Raw genomic sequence first — 17,747 nt, forward strand, 5'->3', positions numbered from 1 at the left:
GACAGGGTGAACGATACATGCTTGAGTGTCTGGTTTCCTTAAACAAAAACCAGATAGATATCAGATATGTAAGACAAGCAGTATTAATTTTTCCAGTCACGACTGGACATTTTGAGGAGGTGTAAGCCAGTAACCTTTCAGGGATCTGTTCTTTCTTTCATGTAACAGCCTGCAATTGTTGCTGTGCTGTCTTCATAAGCAGTTGTCCCTCCTTTTCCTCCCACCCCATCCAATCCTTTGCTTTACACATCTTTCTACTCCTTTTTAGTTAGCCCTCCCCTCTGGCTTCATACTGTGACCCTGTCATTACTATTTGAAGGCAAGTCACCATTCATCAACCCTTTCCTCCCCAAACCCACACAGCTGCCAGCAATGCTAAATTAGAAGCTGTGTGCTCCAGCAGGAGTAGCAGAGCATGGTTTTCCATTGAATTTCTGTGTCTCAGTTGATTGACTTTTTAGCTGTAGCACAAGCACAGGTCATTACTTAAAGACTCTAACAGGGATTTAACTGCAAAACAGGCTTCACAATGAAGTTTGTCCTTCAGGCAACAGAAATCAGTCTTTAGTGGAAGATTCCTCCTGTTAGGGGTTGAATGAATCTCTGTACAATATATTTTCCTGCTTTTGGAAACGTGACTTCTCCCTGCTTCTATAAAGCTGTATAGGAATTTGATATTTTAAAGCTCTGTCAAGTGTTGTTGAAATTTGTTGCCAATTTTTTTAAGTTAACAGTGACCAAGCATATGCTCTGCCCCACTTCTGAATTAAATCACACTATTACTTGCCTTGCAACTGTATTTACAAAGAAGTTCACAGCTGTTTACAAAATGCATTTGCATTTTGAGCAAATTATTAATCTTAGCTTTTTCTTAACTCTGTATGAAAAAGCTTTGCTAGTAAGTCAGCTGCTTGCATTTGAGTGATATTAGAGTGCTTGCCATCCTTGTCAGAATTCCTTGCACAAACTATTTGATACAGTAGTGATGTTCACGTTATACATATTGTGTGGTGTCAAAGACCCACAAGGAGTTTAATGTGTCAACAGAAAACACAGTCACTTAATATCTGCTTTTCAAGACCAGATTGCCTTGAATCTTCTTGAAAAGCTTCAAAACTCTTCAATCTTTGGGGATTGTTGGAAAAAAAAGAACTTCAATACAGGAAACTCTCAAATACAGTGAACCATCTATTCTGCCTATATATTGCATTTGTTTTGCTTTTGCTGAATTTCACATAATGTACACATAATGTAAGGTTTAACACTTGCTTATTTGTTTCTATGACAAACTCTGAAATGCCATTGAACAAGACCACCTGGGAACAGGTCCTCACCAAGGTACACAAGAACTATGTTGAATACAGGAAATGCAAGCTCACATACTCCACACACTGTTTCATACCAATTAGTGCATACTGCTATGAAACAAAAAGCTCCCATGTTAACCTCACAACATATTTACTCTTAAAATGAATACTGACACACCAAGTTCTTACTGAGCTGGAATTGTTTATTGTAGCACATTTACAATGTTTAAACATTCAGAAGGAACGTGTTTAGTGTCCTCCACTTTTGTGCACAGCATTATACATTATCACACACCACTACAGGAATGTTGCTCACAAATGTAAGTTATCTAAAATATGCTTCCATTTCGTTTTCTGTTCTGCTCCCAGAGTGAACAGACTACAGAAAATAAGGCATCCATTAAATGGTATCACAATCAACAAGGTCTATAAACCAAGTTGTGAAAACTGAACTTTTATAAGATCTAACGTCTAAGACAGCAACCAACAGTACCAGGTTATTAGGTTGGTAGGAAACATCCAGTTTGTAAAGCATGGAAAGACATGACTCTCAGAGACACATCTTCTCTGTATTTAAATTAGTTTAGACTTCAGGTCTGTAAACTTGTGTACCAGAGGAAGGTTTCAAATAAAAAAAAATAGATATTTTGAAAGTGCTTTTGTCTGGCTTTTCCTTTAAAAATGTAAGGTCAGCACACTGAGAAGCTGAAGACTGTAACTGATCCTACCCAGCTCTGGGTATAGGAGAACATCTACATTTCTCCCTGCAACTCACCCCTCAAGCTTCAGTTCTGGCCTGTCATACCCCTGACCTCTCTGAGAAAAGACTGCTACTTACATCAAGTGGTACTTATGCTTATAAAAATACCTGGTTTATGCTCTCAGCTGTATTTGAATGAGCTGTAATGTCTCCAGAACCAAATTATACCAAACTTTATAGCTTTAGTTTATTTGTACTCTGAGTGAAGATAAACAAAAGATGCTGAGAGCTATATAGTGAGGTTTCACTCATTCAGTGATGGGTCAGCCATAGCCAGATAAAGCCTGCAGTACTGAGGGTTAGGTTGATGTTCAAAGCTGCAGCTGTCTAGCACTATTTTTACTTATTGTTGGAAGTTACTGCATTTCTAGTCTACTCACATAATCTAGCCAAGTCTCTGAACACAAGACAGCTTTTTTAATGCCCTCTGAGCAATTTAACTGAGGAAACAAATAGAACAAAGCTAATAAAAAACAACCCCCCAAACCCATGAACTAGTAATGAGAGTGCCTAATCAGAAAGTTTACCATAAGCTTCTGCCACAGGCTTACACTGTTTTATGAGAGGAGCAAATTCAGGCTTTAGGTATAAGATTTTCCACAAGCTCCACTTCACAGTTCTTGCAATATGTGCTCCTTTAAAGGCGCCATGATACATTCCCACAATTCACTACATATGTTCACTATAACCTGTACAGTAGAGGGAGAAAAGTTGTCAGGTACATGCATCAAAATAACAGTTTCATTGTACAAAAATCCTTACAAATAACTATAAACTATTTAATTACTAATTTGACATACCCTGATCTGAAACTGCTATGAATCACCATAAAACATTTTGAACATGTGAAAGAATTGAGCTTTGTATGCCCTGTAGGACCATATGACTAATTAAGGAGCAGAAGCCATAATGCAACATCAAGATATGTACTTTTTCCTACAGATCATTTGTTTTAAAGTTAAACCAGATGGCCACAATAATAGAGCTAATGGAGCAATGTCCAGTATTTGCAGGCAACTGCAAAGTCAGCCCCTGATCTGGCTTCTAGAGAATGAAATGCACTATTTCCAGACAAAAAACCAGTCTGTAACATTAGCATGCATGGTATGAAGCATGCATGTGGATCAGGACATACGGCATCAGGATAAAATAATTGAAGAGCAGATAACCCATTTAGGAAACAAGGCTCTGAAATGTGGCACTTAAATGTCTGCAGCTCTGAGCCTGCAGCTCTGAGCCCACAGCCTGCAGCTACTGGATGCCCAGTACTCCTGAAGAACAAGTTGCTTGAGAGTACCCAAGTTTTCCTTTTTGAATGCTCTCCTGGAGGTCCATTCTCTGCCTTACAGTCAGTGGGAAAAGTACATCCCCACCCTGTCCTGCCTCATGTTGGGTTTCTTGCCTGGTTAAACTGGGGTGTGTGCAGAAAAGGAAATATTAACATGTCTGTGCCCTTTACCCAGGAGCAAGATGCCCTGCTCTGCTTCATCCCACACTTTCATCTCTAGTAAGACTGTTTTCTCCCTGTTCTGAAACACATCCCCATCTCCTCCCTTTCATAAATATAATCTATCTGGCATATAGCAACAGAGCACACGAGAAAAGCCCAGTACCAAGGAGCTGTAAATGTCTTTGGTCTTTTTAACCAAGCTGCAAATATTTTAAGGCTCCCCCACCAAAGGACCGTTCAGCAAGCAAAACTCAGAGTTGCTGCCAGCCAGGTTAAACATAAACCATGTATCCTGCAATCAGTATTCCTAAAGAAACAAACCTTCAAATAACTGAGGCATTAAGCTCTCCATAGTGGAAGTTAGGCAACGCTTTTCCAGGTGCTATAATACTATCTTAAACTGCATGCTGTTCTAAAATCTTGGCAAGCTTTTTTCCCTAAGTTTCAGGCCCGCTACCATTTAAGTTAGGATACCTTACTGCATAAAGCATCATTAAAAAGTGGATAAGAAGACACTGAATAAGTCCTGTCTATTGCAGTGAGTACAGGCAAAGTTAATGCTCATACATTACACATACGGGGTTCCCAAGCTACTGTATATACTGTCTAATTTTCTGTACTGTTTTTCATACTAAGCAACCCTTAATTTACAAATTTCCTCACCCCTCCTGAGGAGTTTTTTGGCTGTGGACACTTTGCTAAAGTGCTCCATTCTGAAGTTTTAGAAATAGCTTAGGATTTTTATGTTAGGGGGACAGAGGGTTTCCCCTCCACCCACCAAAAATATTAAGTGCTCTTCATAAATATTATAACAGGGACATGTTGTGGCATGTTGCCTTTGCATATACCTTAATGTATAATTTTAATAGAGGTACATACCGTTACAGCAACAGAAGAGGGATGCAGAGCTCTCCTCCTCTAACCTGTACCTGCCAGAGTCTGGTAAGTCTTTGCACTGTGATATAAATCTCTGAAGTTCTGTCTCTGGAAAGCCATCTTGCTGGTAGTGCTAGAAATTTATATTTAGTTAAACCTTTGACAAGGCTAAAACATCAAATAACCCAAATCCTTCCCAGACCACTTTTCAGACATTGTTCAAGTCTGAAATTAGAAGATTAACAGAACTGAACATGTAATTACTGCTTTTTAGCAGGTATTCAGCTTCCATTGGAGCTGGAAATCAGATAGACTTGTAAGAAAACTCTACACCCTCTAAAGCAGCCATTATATTTATCTTTTATACTGGCATGCAGTGCAAGTCACAATATTGAGTGGGATGAGAGTCTTGATAGCACCAATCTTTCAGAGAAGGCTGCGTGGAGACCTCATAGCAGCCTTCCAGTATCTGAAGGAGGCCTACAGGGATGCTGGGGAGGGACTATTCATTAGGGACTGTAGTGATAGGACAAGGGGTAATGGGTTAAAACTTAAACAGGGGAGGTTTAGATTGGATATAAGGAAGAAATTCTTTACTGTTCGGGTGGTGAGGTACTGGAATGGGTTGCCCAGGGAGGTTGTGAATGCTCCATCCCTGGCAGTGTTCAAGGCCAGGTTGGATGAAGCCTTGGGTGATATGGTTTAGTGTGAGGTGTCCCTGCCCATGGCAGGGGGGTTGGAACTAGGTGATCTTAAGGTCCTTTCCAACCCTAACTATTCTATGATTATATGATTCTATGATTTTTATTCCAAAGAGTCCATGCTTACCTTGACAGTTTCATATGTATCTGTAATGAGTGCAATGAAGAGACTCAGCACCATATAGATGAATAGACTGATGAAGGAGTAGAGGTAGATCCTACTGAATAACCAAACCAAGTAACTTTTCTGCTGCATTTTTGCAAAGGTAGCAAACATGTCATCTCCATTGATCAGTGAAAAAAGGCATTCAGAAACCATGTTCAGAGAGCGAAACTAGAGAGGAGGGAAGAAGACAAGCACATCCATCACTGCTTTATTTGGATCCAAAGGATGTACATAGCGTGAAAAAAATACACAGCTGATGACCTGCTGCCTTGGATCATTGTACACTCAAGAGTATGACAAGGTGCAAACAGTAAAACATTTGATGAGTAAGCAATATTTGGCACCTCCTGCACAGATACACATTCAATTCAGATAAGCCAATTTCACTTTTAAAAGGAATAAGAACAAAGTCTCCAAAGCTTAAGTCCAACACTGGTGTTCTGCAATATGAAAATTATTTCTCAAAATACCAGCATGTGATAGGGAGTCACAGCAGCTTCCACTTCTGACTCAGAGCTTTTATAACTCAAGGAAGTCTGATTGAGTCATGGAAGTCAGACTCCTCAAACAGAGCAGCATCATGTTGAGGATGCACTATTTTTATATTAAGGGAAGCCTTGACACAGAAACTTAGAAGACAACAGCAGTAATCTCTCATTTGTTTGGAATCCCTTCTGTTATTCGTGCTGACTATTTTCATGGTAAGTATATTACCTTCACATGGTACGGTCCCAGTACAATCCATCCACAGAAACAGTAGCCCAAGTAGATCATAGCAGCACAACAGCAGAACCTCATTACATTGGGTAATGCTGCTCGCAGTGTTAGGATGAGAAGCTGCACAGAGCAATGCAAACAGTTAGAATTCAACCAGGCATTTCTTCCAGCCCTCTTATAGCAACAAACAGAATAAATACCAACAGCACGAAGATCTCAGAAGATCCTTACATTATACTTCTGAAAGAAACCTAGGTAGCGAATGACTCCAAGCCACACAAGCATAGTCGATGTTCCGAGAAGTATGCTACACACATCGTAACTTGTCAGACTCTAAAACAAAAATAAAAAAGGAAAATAAATAAAATATATCTATATAAAGTATTATAACAACTAAATTTAGAACAGGTTTTAAATTGCAACTCTCGTTACTACAAAGATCTAATAGATTCTTAATAAGAATCTTAATAGATTTCTTAATAAGGAAGATAGTTTATCTTAGCAACCTCTCCCATAAAATTTAGTTTGGGGCAATATGCATTAGAGAGCTGAAGTCCCACCAGAGGGGAAGTGCACTTTCAAGTGTAACTCATTTCACATGCCTTTACATATGGCTGTTTGTAAAACAGATCTGGACAAGACATGCTTCATTTGCAAGGCCAACAGCACAGCAGCATGGTGGGTGCAGAGGCACCCCTTCTGTACATGGCTCACTAAGACCTGCAGAGTAGCACTGCAAACATTTTTATGCTGCTTCCAGGCCTGCAGTAACTGCTTCTGGAATCTCCATTGGCAAATTCCCCAGAGCAGCTTGGGAATCTCTCCACTGTACCCCAATAGACAGTGTAAATGTGACTTTAGAACAGCAGAGCATAGAAGGTTTTCCAGTAGGCAGGCAAAGCAGTTTGTAAGAAACAGCATGACTTGTCACCAGAGCTCAGATAAGTACTAAGGAGGACCTCGTGAGGTAGCCAGGAGCTGTAAGGCATAGACAGTTTCAAGGAGAAGAGTAATCAGCTTCTAATTAATTCTAACCAGGACTTCATTTATATTTTATCGGCACTTCATTACCTTTTTCCACCTATGCATACTGGCTGGTTTTGTCCAAGTTAGCATATACCCTGTTCCCTGGATTGCAGCTCTACTCTGAAATGGTTCATGGCAACTTACTGAATAAGAATTTTTCTCTATTTTATGATTTTATTCCTCTAAGAGTTTTCTAATTTTTTTATATTACCATAATTCATTTACAGCTTGACAAAGCACAAATTTAGACCACTTTAATGTGAACTTCTTATTCAGCCATTAAGTAACATGGAACAAGATCTTGTTGTTATGGTCTGCAAGGCTTGCAAAATGAAGTGAAATGTACCAATAGAGAAGAGTTTTAGTAAAATACTCTCTTAGAACAGAAACATATAGAAAGAGATGTATTTATAGATACTGGAATCCCAAATACAAGATCTTACTCCAACCATGTTCTTGTCTTTGCTTCTCTTGAAGCAGGATGAAGTTATCTCTTAGCCAACTTCCTCACAGCTTCTTCCTACTCTTAACTGAGTTTATAGTTCCTAAGGTAAGATAGGACAGTTTGTACAGGGCATTTAGGATAGTCAAGCTGTCACCAGATGGATTTCAGGCCCATCCTATCATCATTACTGTCCAAAGTCTGCTGTGTTGCAATGTCACACTTCAAAGTCTGCTAGAGATTTGGTGAACAACAACATTAGCTAAATATTAGAGTGCTTCAGGATTGCATATTGCAATAATTTTTTTTCCCTAATTCTGGTTCACATAATATGTTTTTAGAAGCTGGCTTTTTTTTTCATTATCAGGTTTATCTTAGAATATTTTAGGTCTAGCTCCTGGCTGTGGCTGACTGTTCTGTACATGCTGGAAACCAGAAGTTGGGAAAGCAGCAAAGTGATGTTTAAGGAGAGAGTCTCTGTGCTTTTTAAACACTTGTTAAATACGGAACAGAAAGTTAAATGCTAAATTAAAATAAAATACATAAATAATCAAATAAGCAAATATAAGTGGTCCTAAATCGGGAAGAGAGAAAATCAACAGTCTCAGACTTCCAGAGATGAAGCTAATTTTATTCCTTGGTGTCACAAAGAAGCAAAGGTAATTAAAACTAAAATATCTAGAGATAATTGGAGTTTTTTTAATCTCTCAACTGGAAACAACACATCTCCATTACAATTACAGAGGAGAAGATGGGATTTTAAAACTTCATGCCACTACAGGACGAAGCTTAGCCAGCCTAAAGTCCTCTGACAGATTTAAACCTGACCAGGAGAACAACAGTTTTGCTTCTACCTGACAGTGCAAAAAACTCACCTTGGCTTGTATCTCCATCTTCAGAGTTGATCCAACAATAGTTAAGACATCACTGATCATAATCATGATGTACCACCCATTGACAAATTCCATTTGATCACTGAAAGATACTTCTTTCTTATAATAATATAGGAAAAAGCTTACAAATTCCTAGGGGAAAAGAGGAAAGAAAAAAGTTAATCAGACTTACACAAGACATGAAGGCTTTCCAAGGAAAGAATTATACCCACCCTTTGGAGCTGAATTCCTTTAACCACTGATCGTGTGCAAAGGATCAGTGAAGCCAGACAAGTCAATATAACAAAAACATCAAAGATCATCATGTAATGAGTGTTCTTCTGTACTGCAAGAACAAAAATGTACATATATATTCATAGTCAGATGCATTTCATCCTGTTGATCATCTTGAATATTGAAACGAGAATCAAGTTTCAATGTTCATTTATACAGTTTAATTAAGAAAAATGTTAACATTTTTCCCCCAAAAGTTTATCTATCTGACATATTTTCATGAGACACAAGTGCATCTGCACCATGGATACCACTACTTCCATTAATTTAGGAAGGCTGATACCACATCGGAAGTATACCAGAGAGAGGGTGCTTCTGACAGCCCTGCAGAATTTGAGGTGGGAGTTACCTGTTCTACAAGTACGGGAATGGTCTCTGGAGTGACAGAACATGTCCAAAAAAAAAATCCCAGAAACTCTGTGTCTTCTCTTCCAGACCAGTACTTGACTATCAGGTGGGTTTTCTGTCTTAGAGCAGCACGGATAATTTGCACTGCTGCCCAGCTGGCCAAGACCAGCACTGAGCTAGGCTTCAGTTCTCCATCTCTTATGTTACTAAAATTCACATTCTCGACCAACTAAGGTAGAGCTGGTGCAAAATTTGACAACTAGACCCCCCTTTTTATACTTACCATATAGATGAAGCTCAATGAGACAGTATAATTACATTTTTAATGCTAAAGAGTGATGGAGAAAAACAATTGAAATAAATTCATGCTAAATTTTCAAGATGTAGCAATTCTCCAAAATGCTGTACTGAAGTTCTAGTTGACTTCACAAACTGCACTACTCAGAAAAAAGCACACCTTCTTCTTGCTTATACCAGAGTTACTGACACATGTACTGTTGCCATTTAAACTGGGTTTGCGATGCAGTCCAGAATAGCAACAACTTGTTATTGTCCCATTGTAATCATTACCTTTGTATTCTTCCTTGGCTTTCAGACTATAATACAGGATACTCCAAGAGATGATTTTGAAAACTGTTACAGAGACAATCTACACAGGTATCAGATGTGGAATATTACAGAAGCCTGATATCAAAACCTTCTTGTGCTGCTGCACTAGCAATCTGTTGGCGGTAGCATGCCATCTGGTGTGCATTTTTAACACAGCAGCTAGCAAAGTTCATAAACAGCGTGTAGTGAAACATACATTTGCCTAAATGGAGCGTTTCATACCCTGTAATGCATTTCATTAAATTCCTCCAAATTTATTCTAATATGGATCATTAAAATAACCCCCCCAAATTTCTCTTTTTTCACTACCAGCTTTTAATTTCCTGATGTAGGCACAGCAAAAGGGAAAGCGGCCAAGTAGAAAAATGGACCTGATTCATCCTATTGCTTAATTCAGAAAAAAGTAAAAAATAAATGGAATTTAAAGTCTTGGAAAGCTTCTGATTTTCAAAGAGATTATTTTCTCTAATTAAAAAATATCTCAGGCAATGTTTTGACCAGACCCAATAGGTGCCAACAAGGGGTACTCTTGTGAGTAATTATTTAATTTAGCCATACTGTGCATTTCTGTACACCAAAAATACAAGCCAAACAACATTTAAGCACCAGTACAAGTGTTTCAAGCCATTTCACTCTAGCAAGCCTTATCAACAGTGCTTCCTTATCTTTCCTGGTGTTACGTCCTGAAATAAGAGTGAATCGGTTTCTACTTTCCAACACTATCATGTATCCTTCTGTTGCCTAGTGCTAGAATGGTTCACAGCCTACCTTAAGCAACGAAGAGCATAAGTTCAGTACCCAAAGCTAGAAGGCTGCACAGTGAGATGTGGGAAAATTTTGTTTTGACACTATCAGAAGTGCAAGGTTGAAGAACTGCTAAGGAAAGTAACGGTGTGGCTGGTTCCCAGGGTTTCAGATCAGAGGTTGAAGAACAATACCTTAGAAAATCAGGATTTAGAGCCAAAGCACTAGAAAATGTCTGTCAATAGTGCCTCATTTTTTAACAAAGGAAGAGTTTAACAAACATTGTGCTAGTGTGGCAAAAAATTAATGAAAATTTGAATGTATTTATGTCACTTACTTGATCCAGAAACGTGCCAGTCTTTACATTCCCTGATCTCTATGTCATTGTCTAGACTTATTTTAATTCTTCCACTGTGTGCTTTGTTATCAAACACTATCTGTATTAACAAAACAAACAAACAAAAAAGTGCATGTCTCTTTCAACTTAAACCATTATGTATGTAGCACACTGTAAGCTAAGCCTGCATAATGACTCAGAATAATCCTCCTAGGAGAGAAGTTACAAAATGTATTCAAGCCTAATGCAATTCCAGTTTATTCAAATAAATGCTGTCAAATTGAAAAACAAACCTGGTGAACAATATATTTGCCACAAATTGCTTGATCAACTAGAATCTACATGAAATTCTTTTAAACTACAGCCTCATTCCTCTACTATCTGAAAACAACCTTTCCTAGTAGCATCTCTCTAAAGAGAAGAGGTTTATACTTTCATTATACTTCAGATGGGTTAGAGCACAAAAGGCTGTAAGCCAAACGAGTGCTTCAGGATCATGTCATGAGCACTGAAAGCTTAACTTCGCACAGTGACAACCAGCAGTATTTACAGGGTACACTAATCCACAACAGAGTAATCCAGACACCAGTGTGGACCAGTCAGTGATGCCCAGCTCTTCAGAAAGCACCTGCACTGACTGTGTATGGTAAATCAGCAGGAATGAGTTCTCATTTTGAATAGAAAGACACATACCCTCAGAGTGAAATCATAACAGTCAGGGAGCTCATGGTGACGAACAGTCTGGAGGTTGATTGCCTTCAGATTGAACTTGAGCTGCACCATCACCAGTCTGCAATAGAGCTCCATATTAGCTTTTCATGGGGAAAATGCACAAATACCCCAATACAGGAGGTGTTGTTTCCCCCTCACCTGTGGAAATCCAGAGTGAAATTCAAATCGTGCTTTCCCACTGTTTTGTTGTCTAATGGTATCATTGGCTCAACGTACAAGCAGTCTGCAACGGATAAGGACTCACAACAACATCTCATGGGTTATCACGCTCTTTTAACTGTAATCTGCCATTCCCACTCCCAAGGCTGTAAAGAGCTGATGACTATAGCAGACAAGATAGCACGCTTAAGTGAGGGGTCATTTAGGAAGCCAGTTGACAAATACGTTGGCTTTTCTGAACACTAGCCAAGTTATTAATCATGAATTCACAGGGAGCACTCCTGAAATTAGCCCAAAATACTTGTGTTAGGTGGCCATCAGTGCCAACAGCTCATCACTTGGTCTGTGGCAGTAGACTAAAAGACCGTTACCTTGGAGGGCTAGAGGTTAGTTACATAGCAGTTCTCTTACCAGTTTTGGCTGGTAATAAGGTCAATACAGATCATGTGATAGGACTATACAGTACTGTGAAGGGGTTTTAAGAATTTGTCATCAATGTAGGGTCCCCCCTCCCAAAGAACTGATAGAACAGATGAGTTTTATCACCAGTCACAATCTCTGGGTCTATATCAAAAGTGTCATTTCCAGGAGAGATGATTCCTCGTTTGTAGAACTGCTGACAGAGGGCCAGAGCTGTCTCTTCTGCTCCCTTCTTCTCATAAGCATGGTTTCCAACAGAGATGTTGGGCAGCTTTAAGTACTAAAGTTCAGAACAAACAGACAAACCAACTTAGATGGCACCAAAACTGTTAGTCTGAAAAAACCCCAACCAACCAGAAAACAACCCAGAAGTGTTTGGATCTGTGCCATAACCCATCTTTTTCGTTTAAAATGCCATCTAAAGGACTTGAAAACCTACACCACACTACAGCTGAGTTCTCAAATACTTTAAAGTATCTGACAAAGAAAGTAAGTGCAGGATTTTGATCTAAATACCTTTTTGCTTATATTTTTTTTCTCTTTACAACCCTTTCTAGAAAGTCTAATTTGATACTTGCAAAGAATTCTGGCTCAAATCCAAGGACTGCACATTTAGTGCAGAAGTAGCATGCTGATTAGCTTTAAGAATGTTGCCACAGTACAACCTGGCAGTGACAGAAAACCTAAATGAGTCAACATTCTCATCTTACGCAACAGGCACAGAAGTTGTTTCAGGCACTATCAGGGAAGGTGGAAGAAGGAAAGGTGCCTAGGAAAAGAGCATATATATTGTATATATTGCAGCAACGGTCCTTACCTGGTTTATTGCAAAGAATATCTGGTCATATACATCTGTTTGTGTGTATACAGCATAGGTATCATCCATTCTGTCCATGTATCCTTTCAAGAAGAGATGTTTGAATGCAACAGTGTTCTCTTCTTTGAAGGCAACCACCATTTGATTGCTCAGTCCAAAAACCACCAGCTGAAAAAGACATTTATATTTCCTGTTCAAAGACAAAGTTGGCTTCTAGATTAGCATATGAATCCTGTCCTACAAACAGCCACTCTTTTGTCACACTGATAGGCACGGCAGTTACAAGCAGACTACTCCATTTCACAGCTGGTCAAAAGAAAGTTTGACTTTAAGGAAACAATGGGTTTCAAGAACCTCCCTTTAACACATTTACCAGCATCTTGGCCAAGGACTTGCATTTTTACAAAGAAAAGGATACCATCTCAAATTCAAGCTACCTATATACTGTTACATGTACTTTGTTAGTTCAGCCTGACATTAATATGATTTGCCTTGGGGAATATCAGTGTTCTTCAGGCAAAAAGGCAGGACAGGACTTAACCAGACCCTGCTTTGAAGTCCTTACTGCAGCACACAAAAGGCAAATTGAGGACAGAAAAACAAGCATTTATTCCTCAGGTTTCAGTGAAAGGTGCTTTGAGAATAACAGATCGAAACTGTGCTTGTAACAGCATAACCTCTAACAAACTAATATAACAAATATACTCCAACAAATAATAGCATAAACCACTGCTTGCTACTATCCAGACTGGAAAAGTTTTCTAGAAGAATGTGATATATTGTTTGTGGGAGCTCACAATTTTCTTCAGTGACTATTGTTTCATATCTAGTGCCAAGAGCATTGTGAAGAAACTCATCAGAGATAAGTCCAAATCAGTAGTCCACAGATAAGTTTTATGGCCATGATGCAAACTGGATATGTAGATTTTGATAAGGATAACTCAGTTACAGAGATACTAAAATTCTCTGTGGGCAAACTCAGTCTGCTGGGCACACGGAATACACAAGCAAATCAACAGTGCTAAGACTGAATTACCTAGAGGCAGCTTCTTTTTCTGAAAAGGCTAAATCAGCACTAGTTTCTTTCTTATTTAGGTTCTTCCACCATCAAATTTTATTTCTAGTTGCACAATGGGACAGATGACAAGCAGAGGATGATTATACATTTAAAACTGAAGCAGAAAGGAAGCAATACAAACACAATGCCAGATGTATAGCAGAAGAACTATTATTTCTGCAGTTTGTCCCATCAGTCATGCAACCATGGAAAAGATTCTTCACTATACTTCTATTGTCATGGCACCGACACCACCATAAAGGTAAGTCACATGTGGGAAACTCCGAGGGATCATCACCTCAGGCACTGGAGAGGCTTCATGAAAGATCTTCTTCCTCCCTAACCACAAAACTTTGAGATAAGCAACTGCCTTTTGTGCAGTAGATAAATATGTTATTTGAAATCTATGGTGCAAGGCTGAGTGACAGGAAGAGTGGAGCAGAATTTCTGGGTTTTTTTCAATACACAAGTTTGTATACCATACACAAGATACAAGCAAACATGGTGAAAAAGATAACAGATTCAGTTCTTATCACCATGACATTGAAACATGAACAACTGTTCCTTCCCTCAGACACTCACAGGGAAGAAGTTACTGGGGGAACAGACACCATCCTTTGGGGGGAGAAAAAAAAAGTAAAGTAAGAAGTCAAGTTGAGCTCTTAAACATGGTTCCTTTCATCTCTACTCTTAGGAAAGCTTTTCAGTCAAAAGTTTTAGGAGAAAATTATGACATAGAATCATTGAATCAGAGAATCATGGAATAGTTAGGGTTGGAAAGGACTAAAGATCACCTAGTTCCAGCCCCCCTGCCATGGGCAGGGATGCCTCACACTAGACCTAAGCTACATACATGCAACTAAGACAGTTTTGCAGTCTATCTTCTCCCTTTCTCTGCACCACACCATGAACAGCATTTGTCACCAGCACGCATTTGACTTCCCATGAGCTAAGAAGAGTCCCTGCTCCCATAGTTACTCACCTGAACAGTAACCATTGCTATTTTGAGTAGCTGAATCCCAAGTTTCCAAGGTTTCCTGCCCCGGGCCCAGAATTTCTCACATGGGTTCATGAAGAAGAATTTTAACTTCCTTCTAAGCTGGTCTTCCAGCAGGCACTCCTGTGATATTGACAGGTGTCGTTTGTAGCTGCAAAGGTTTTCATTATCATGAGCACTGCAGCTGCTCACAGCCACTTCAGGATTCTCCATTTCTGAAATGAAGAGAATCTCATTACAGTCAGAAAACAGGCAAGCATGAATACAGTAGCATCAGATCAGTCTGCACTAACAACTGGATCCAAAGATGTGTATCTTCTGTGAAAGGCACTTGAACATTGCACTGAATTTAAGACCTTCCTCATAATATTGCACATGTTCTGCGGATCCCTAAGAAAAGTTTGGGCAAGCTCTTAAATCTGCAGATAGACTGTCAGGACATTTATTTAATAGTGGAATTTCTGTCCCTTTGGAATTATGGAGTCACTTTCTAAAAACTTGCTTCCTCTCTTACTTGCCAACATCATCATACATGCAAGACATCCTGACTCATTTCCTTCTGTGTCTAGAGGAGTATCAAAAGCCTCTCATGAGCACTCAGCCTTCTGGAAAACTTACCTGTTTCTGTAGCTAGTACTTCCCCCATCTCCATGCCCACTGTCCAGTCCTTGAAAGAAATGGAATTTCCAAGACAGACAGCATTTTTCTTTGACATTAGTATTAGCACTCTTGGAAATGGGGACCCAGCATGCCAAACTGCAGTTCAGATAAATTACCTGAGTGTATTAATTTGTCATTTAACAAGATTATATCTATTTCTTCAGCCATAAAAGACTGAGTGTAAAGCAGTGGTGGTCATGAAGCAGACAAAAAGACCAAAAGGTGATTGTATCCAAGCATCGTGATTAGCTAACGAGGCTCATAGTTTAGGTAAGTTTGAGGGGAAAGATGGGAAGAAAACCTATAAATACGGTTTGAGATGTTACTCTCCATAGTATTCAACATGTTTAAATGTTAGCCTGTTATTAACTTCTCTGATTCCCATTTTATAAATGCTTTATAAAGTACTTAAGAGGTAGCCAGGAATGTTTATTTCAGATAAAAGATTTTTGACGTTAAGAACAGAGAAGGCAGCCTGGGTCGTGAATGAATTTAAACATGTGCTATATTGGACAAATCATTTTCAATTTGCATAAGGAAAGTTTCTCATAGAATTCAAACAACAAATCATCACCAAGATGACTTTTTTAAAAACACACAGATCACATCCCCTCTCCTGCAGCAGCCATTGCACACACTAGAACACGAGGCTGTTTTCAGACACGATTCAAGACCTTGAACTTCCCCACATGTCAGAGAGGGCAAGAAAAGTTCTGAATCAGCAGTTTAACACTAAGAACAGGCCCATAAAAACAGGCTTAAGACAAAAAACAATCAGCTCCTGTTTTGCCAGGTCGCCATTGTCCTGCAGGATACAGCATGCCACCGTTCCCACTCGTCTTTCTTACCGCTGATCAATCATTTCCACGTGAAGCCCTGCTCTGATACTGCAACATTCCTGACAATGTACGTGCTTGATTTATAGATAAATACATAAATAATACTTCTTGACCTTACGGTACCGGCTTGAGTTGATGTCCCAGGCAAACACAACGCACAGTGTTAGTCGGAGGTAGCCAGGGCCCCACAGCGGCAGCGCCAGAACCCGGCGGCCCCGTCCCGTCCCGTCCCCCGCCCCATCCCCGCAGCGCAGCCGGTGCGGTGCCGCCCGCCTCTCCCCCGAGCTGCCACGGACGGCTGAGCAACGCACTTGGAGCTAGCCGGGACTCGCTCATGCTGTCAGGCTGCGCCGCCGCCGGCCACCGGCGATTCCCCGGGAGCAGCAGCCGCCGTCGGCCTCGCCCGCAGCCCTGGTCACGCTGGCCGGGCGGGTGCTGATTTACAGTGGCATCCCAAAGCCAAGAGCTGGAGGCCGAGGGCACCGCTTCTCGCTTTTAAAGGAGAGGCTGCGGCGTAGAGCACACTGCGTACAGCCCGGGGCATATCGCGTACCTGCCGCTGGGGCGTGTCGCTGCCGAGGAGGTCCGGCCGCTCCCTGCCCTCCTGCCGCGCAGGCAGCGGGACGGGGGCTGCTGGTGCCGAGGGGCGGCCCGGCCGTCACACACACACACCCCGCTGCTACCGGCCCCACTCCTTGTCCTGGTCCCCCTCGCTCCCGGCCGGCGCGGCTCCGCGGCGGGCAGGGCTGGGGGCTCCGGCGGCCTCCGCCAGCCCGTCCCGGCCCCGGGGGCAGGGCTGGGTGCACAGGGCGTCTGTCACCTTCTGCTTCACATCTCCGTGAGTGAGGGCTCCCCACGGGACAAACACTCTCTGAAGTATGCCGCCGTAGTGCCGCCTCCAGATTTATTAACCTGGGCTTCTGCACCAGGAGTTAAAAAGATAACGCTTACGTTATCATTAGTTGTGCCCAATCTGTAATAAAAATCCCTTTTCGGGTCACAGAACTGTAGTTACAAGGGGCAGCCAGCGGCACAGTGAGCGAAGTGGAATGACTGACACGTTTGAGCCATTGCACTTACATGCAATTAAGGAATTAAAGTTATTAACTGGACTTCAAGGAAACGGTCTCCTGTCCTGGGTCTCGGCCACTTTCACCGCGCCGTGGACACAGTCCCTTCGGAGTTGCTGCCTGGCGGGGGCAGTGCCCGGGGTAACGCCCGGCTAACGGTAGCTGCGCCCGGTCACCAGCTGCCCGGTTCGTGCTGCAGGAACCCGTGAGAGCTCTGGTGTGAGAGGAAGAGGGGAAATTAGGACAAGGCTAAACCAAAAAGAGTGGGCATTTTAAGAGAGCTGTAGAGAGAGGCAAGGCAGGCAGCAAGGATCCTTTCTGTCTGCCATAAGGAGGGTGAATGATCC

General features: G+C 41.0%; 1 protein-coding gene across 2 annotated transcripts; it reads right to left on the reverse strand.

Moving 5' to 3' along the window:
- Positions 1 to 2,432: 2,432 nt before the first annotated feature.
- On the reverse strand, positions 2,433 to 15,044 carry MCOLN3 (mucolipin TRP cation channel 3). Of its 2 annotated transcripts, none has more exons than XM_005151024.2 (13): positions 14,817 to 15,044; positions 12,778 to 12,945; positions 12,087 to 12,240; positions 11,520 to 11,604; positions 11,343 to 11,439; positions 10,650 to 10,749; positions 8,551 to 8,663; positions 8,321 to 8,470; positions 6,209 to 6,310; positions 5,975 to 6,097; positions 5,222 to 5,428; positions 4,397 to 4,526; positions 2,433 to 2,756 (listed from the first exon to the last, which is right to left on the reverse strand). In XM_005151024.2, the coding sequence occupies exons 1-13, from the start codon at positions 15,042 to 15,044 to the stop codon at positions 2,737 to 2,739; spliced, it is 1,677 nt and encodes a 558-aa protein (XP_005151081.1). In that variant the 3' UTR covers positions 2,433 to 2,736. The 2 variants fall into 2 exon arrangements, with proteins under 2 accessions (XP_005151081.1, XP_030906651.1); XM_031050791.1 differs by lacking the exon at positions 2,433 to 2,756 and adding an exon at positions 3,955 to 3,970 and having other exon boundaries at positions 4,393 to 4,526.
- Positions 15,045 to 17,747: the final 2,703 nt, after the last annotated feature.

Source organism: Melopsittacus undulatus, chromosome 6 (assembly GCF_012275295.1).
Source record: "Melopsittacus undulatus isolate bMelUnd1 chromosome 6, bMelUnd1.mat.Z, whole genome shotgun sequence".
Taxonomy (NCBI): Eukaryota; Metazoa; Chordata; class Aves; order Psittaciformes; family Psittaculidae; genus Melopsittacus; species Melopsittacus undulatus.

Bases quoted from the DNA above. Each gene is read 5' to 3' on its own strand.
- MCOLN3 (XM_005151024.2), bottom strand. From the start codon at position 15,044: ATGGAGAATCCTGAAGTGGCTGTGAGCAGCTGCAGTGCTCATGATAAT. The intron at 11,440-11,519 runs GTGAGGGGGAAA...GCTCTATTGCAG, and splicing joins TTCACTCTGGATTTCCACAG to ACTGGTGATGGTGCAGCTCA. The intron at 8,664-10,649 runs GTAAGTGACATA...TTGTTCTTGCAG, and splicing joins CTGGCACGTTTCTGGATCAA to TACAGAAGAACACTCATTAC.